The following is a 4,683-nucleotide window of genomic DNA, read 5'->3' on the forward strand; positions in this document are numbered from 1 at the left end:
TTATAGACTAATTTATTAAAATAACCAACCAAAACCAATGTTTTATATTAAAATACCTCCACACATTCTGGCTTTAATATTTAAGTTTTTTGTGTTTACACAAACTAAATTTGGTTAAATTTTTATATTTTATTCCACAATCTTCTAAAAAGTGAAAAAACATTTTTTGTTGTTTAGTCAGACATTTACAGAGGTAATCTATATACTAGAACAAAACATTCACATAGACTTTGAAGATCCATCTGGGACAATGTACCTACATGATTTCCTTCTGATTCTAAAATTACAAAAATTCTATTTCTTTCTCATACAGATATGAATGTTCAGTTTAATTTGGCAAGCTTTAGCACACTCTATATCGTTAATGTATATATTTACATGACTGTACCTATGTGTACATGCTTTTAATATTTTATAAACTCTTAGCCTATGACAGGCAGGAAGAAAAAAAAATCACTGTGCAGAAATCACCCCATGAATGTTTAGTAGGTTCAATCAGTTGTGTTTTCTTGATATTTTCAGTAGAGATACAAGGAATTTTTTAAAATTATTTTTCTTTAAAATTTTGGTATGAATTTCACTTTAAAATTTACCTGTGATAGGAGTTTGGCTTCTCGTGTTTAAAAACCCAAAATATGAACAAATAATGTTTGATGTATTTACAGCACATAGAAGACTACTACACAGGTGTGTACTTCCCATTATAATAGTTTGAATTTTCTCCTTTATTCACAAATCTTTGAAAATCAAAAGACCTGCACAAACAGAACCCGGTCAGTGATAACATCAGTGGACATGTTAAGTGGAAGAGGAGAAATTTTCATGGGATCCCATACCTAGACAGCTCTACAAGTAACTAGTTAATGATGGGAGGAGAATTAGCCTCTTCCAGGTACCAGCCTCTCATCGGTTGTCCAATGTGGAATGGCCATGCCTGAAAGCATATACACACAAACAACAAAAATGGCACCAGAGGTTGTGTTTACATATTTACATTTGTAAGAACAACAATAAAACAAAAGTAGGCTATTAAGTTGAGAGTGTTGGTAGGAGGACATGGGAGAATTTTAGAGGTAGGATACCTAAAAGGGGCAAAGAAAGAAAGGGTATGTGTGTGTGATGCAATTCTAGTTCACTCCAAGATATCGAAATACATACATACATATACTATTTTAAAAGAAAAAATGTATAATAAAAATGAAAATTTAAAAACAATATAATTTGAAAGGAATGATGGAAAACTATTTGTATAAAAATCTACTTTAAATGCTGGATTTTTAATTTTACAAATTAAACAAGTAAGTGTAATTATCTTTTTCTTTTAACTCATATAGTGAAATTTGTCTGCTTTCATAAAAATTACTTTTCATTGCCAACCTCATTATTACCAAGGAGGTCACTATGCCCTAAGAGCCAAACATAGACAAAATGAGACAGCTTTTATATGGGACTTTTCATGTGCAATATATACATCAAAACCAAAATGGAAAGAGCATCAGCTATGGACATCCACAAGATTTCCATACAGAATGTGACAGAAGCTACAGTTTTTATACTCTTGGGCTTCACAGATGACTTTGAACTGCAGGTCTTCCTATTTTTACTGTTTCTTGCTATCTATCTTTTCACTCTGATAGGAAACTTTAGACTGGTTGTTTTGGTTATTGGGGATTCTCGGCTACACAACCCCATGTACTATTTCCTCAGTGTTTTGTCTTTCTTGGATGCCTGCTATTCTACAGTTGTTACCCCCAAAATGTTGATCAACTTCCTGGAAGAAAATAAATCAATTTCATTCCTTGGATGTGCAACACAGATGCTTCTCTTTGTTACTTTGGGGACCACAGAATGCTTTCTGTTGGCAGCAATGGCATATGACCGCTATGTAGCCATCTACAACCCACTTCTGTATGCAGTGACCATGTCACCCAGAGTCTACGTGCCACTCATTATTGCTTCCTATGCTGGTGGAGTTCTGCATGGTGCAATTCACACAGTGGCCACTTTCAGTCTGTCCTTCTGTAGATCTAATGAAATTAGGCATGTCTTCTGTGATATACCTCCATTGCTTGCTCTTTCTTGTTCTGATACACACACAAATGAGCTTCTCCTATTATACTTGGTGGGTTTGATTGAGATCATCACCATCCTGATTGTTCTGATCTCCTATGGATTCATACTCTTTGCCATTCTGAACATGCATTCTGCTGAGAGTAGAAGAAAAGTGTTCTCTACATGTGGCTCCCACCTCACTGGAGTGTCTATTTACCATGGTTAGTTATATGAGGCCAAGTTCCAGTTATGCTTCAAATCATGACATGGTAGTGTCAATATTTTACACCATTGTGATACCCATGTTGAATCCTATAATCTACAGTCTAAGGAACAAAGATGTAAAAGATGCAATGAAGAAATTATGGAGAAAATTTGGTTCATAAATAATATACACTTTTAAAAAAGGACAGAACGAAATTAAGTTGTTAATCCAACTTTACATGAAATGTACATGGTTGCAAATTATAAATATTTTATGATTTTAATTATTAGTGTCTTACATATTAGAAATTATTAGTGCCTTATGTATTAGAAATTATTAGAAAACATTAAAAACCTTAGAAATGTTTTAAGAACATTAATCATCTTTCTCAGATAGCATTTTTCACAAATGAATTCTTTCTTCTTTATAGCAAACTACATTGATGAAATGTATAATGAATATTTTTATGTCAATACTGTTCTTGAACACAATTGTGTGGTTTATTTTTGCTTCTCATAAGTAGAGGCTGGGTATTCAGGATCCTGTGATTAAATGATTCCCATTTACCTTACAGCAAACTGTTAGCATGCATTATGTCACATAGTCCCAATTCTAGAGTCCTTATGGAGGAATTCCTTTTTTAAAATAAATATTTTTATTTTATAATTAATTTAATTTTACATATCAGCCATGGATTCCCCTGTCCTCTCTCCTCCCACCTCCCAGCCTTCCTCTCCCAGTCCACCCCCCATTCCCACCTCCTCCAAGGCAAGGTCTCCCCTGGGGAGTCAGCCCAGCCTGGTAGATTCAGTTGAGGCAGGTCCAGTCCCCTCCTCCCTGCACCAAGGCTGAGCAAAGTATCTCAGCAAAGGCCCTAGGTTCCAAAAAGCCAGTTCATGCACCAAGGACAGGTCCCAGTCCCACTGCCTGGGGACCTCCTAAACAGTTCAAGCTCATCAACTGTCTCACTTAACCAGAAGGCCTGGTACAGTTCCATGGGGGCTCCTCAGCTATTGGTTCACAGTTCATGTGTTTCCGCTAGTTTGGCTATTTGTCCCTGTGCTTTTTCCAATCATGGTCTCAATATCTCTTGCTCAAATAATCCCTCCTCTCTCTCTCGCCAGTTGTACTCCTGGAGCTCCACCTAGGGTTTGGCCATAGATCTCTGTATCTGCTTCCATCAGTCACTGGATGAGAGTTCTATCATGACAGTTTGTTCGGCCATTCCATCACCAGAGCAGGTCAGCTCAGGCACTCTCTCTATCACTGCTGGTAGTCTATAGTGGAGGCATCTTTGTGGATTTCTGCAGACCCTTTTGGAGGAATTCTTAAAGAATATTTACCAGAAAACTTTCTCACAGGATGACTACTTGAGAAGTGATTTTGTGGGGAAAATCAGATTTCTTCCAATGAAACACTGCTTTGCCTCCCACTTTATTTTATTCTTTGAAATATTCAATTAAAAAAACCCTAATCATAACATTGTAATTGAACAATGTTACTTTTAAAATCATTTGATACACTTATTCATTGTGTGTATGTGTGTTTGCGTAGCATGGTACATGGAGGGAAGTCAGAAGACAGCTTGGGGACAAGGGTTTATTCTTTCCTTCCACCATTGGTATTACAGAGACAAAACTCAGATTGTCAGGGGCAAGATTTTATCTGTATCAAGCACCTTTATCCACTTAACCATTTCATAAGCCCACACTGGCTTATTGTTTGTTTATTTTTTCCTGGTCTATGTTTATCCTCATTTTTAAAAATTATTTCTTCTATATTTTTTTTTTAATTTTTATTTTGCAATACAATTAAGTTCTACATACAGGCACAGATTCCCTTGTTCTCCCCCCTCACGCCCCCCTCACCTTACCCCCAGCCCGCCTCCCATTCCAATCTCCTCCAGGGCAAAGCCTTCCCCACAGACTGAGATCAACCTGGTGGACTCAGTCCAGGTAGGTCCAGTCCCCTCCTCCCAGGCCGAGCCAAGCGACCCTGCATAGGCCCCAGGTTTCAAACAGCCGACTCATGCAATGAGCACAGGACCCAGTGCCACTGCCTGGATGCCTCCCAAACAGATCAGGCCAATCAACTGTCTCACCCACTCAGAGGGCCTGATCCAGTTGGTGACCCCTCAGCCATTGGTTCATAGTTCATGTGTTTCCGTTTGTTTGGCTATTTGTCTCTGTGTTTTATCCGACCTTGGTCTCAACAATTCTCTCTCATATAAACCCTCCTCATTCTCGCTAATTGGACTCCCAGAGATCCACCTGGGGCCTAGTCATGGATCTCTGCATCCATATCCCTCAGTAGTTGGATGAGGTTTCTAGCACGACAATTAGGGTGTTTGGCCATCCCATCACCAGAGTAGGTCAATTCGGACTGTCTCTCGACCATTGCCAGCAGTCTGTTGTGGGGGTATCTTT

At 38.1% G+C, this 4,683-nt stretch overlaps 1 protein-coding gene across 1 annotated transcript; it reads left to right on the forward strand.

Annotated features, from left to right (window-relative positions):
* The first annotated feature begins 1,483 nt into the window (after window positions 1–1,483).
* LOC131908243 (olfactory receptor 5T3-like) lies at window positions 1,484–2,438 on the forward strand. The gene is given in 2 exon segments (XM_059259294.1): window positions 1,484–2,274; window positions 2,276–2,438. Coding segments are annotated over 2 exon segments (954 nt in total).
* Window positions 2,439–4,683: the final 2,245 nt, after the last annotated feature.

The sequence above is a fragment of the Peromyscus eremicus genome, chromosome 4 (genome assembly GCF_949786415.1).
Source record: "Peromyscus eremicus chromosome 4, PerEre_H2_v1, whole genome shotgun sequence".
NCBI classification, from domain to species: Eukaryota; Metazoa; Chordata; class Mammalia; order Rodentia; family Cricetidae; genus Peromyscus; species Peromyscus eremicus.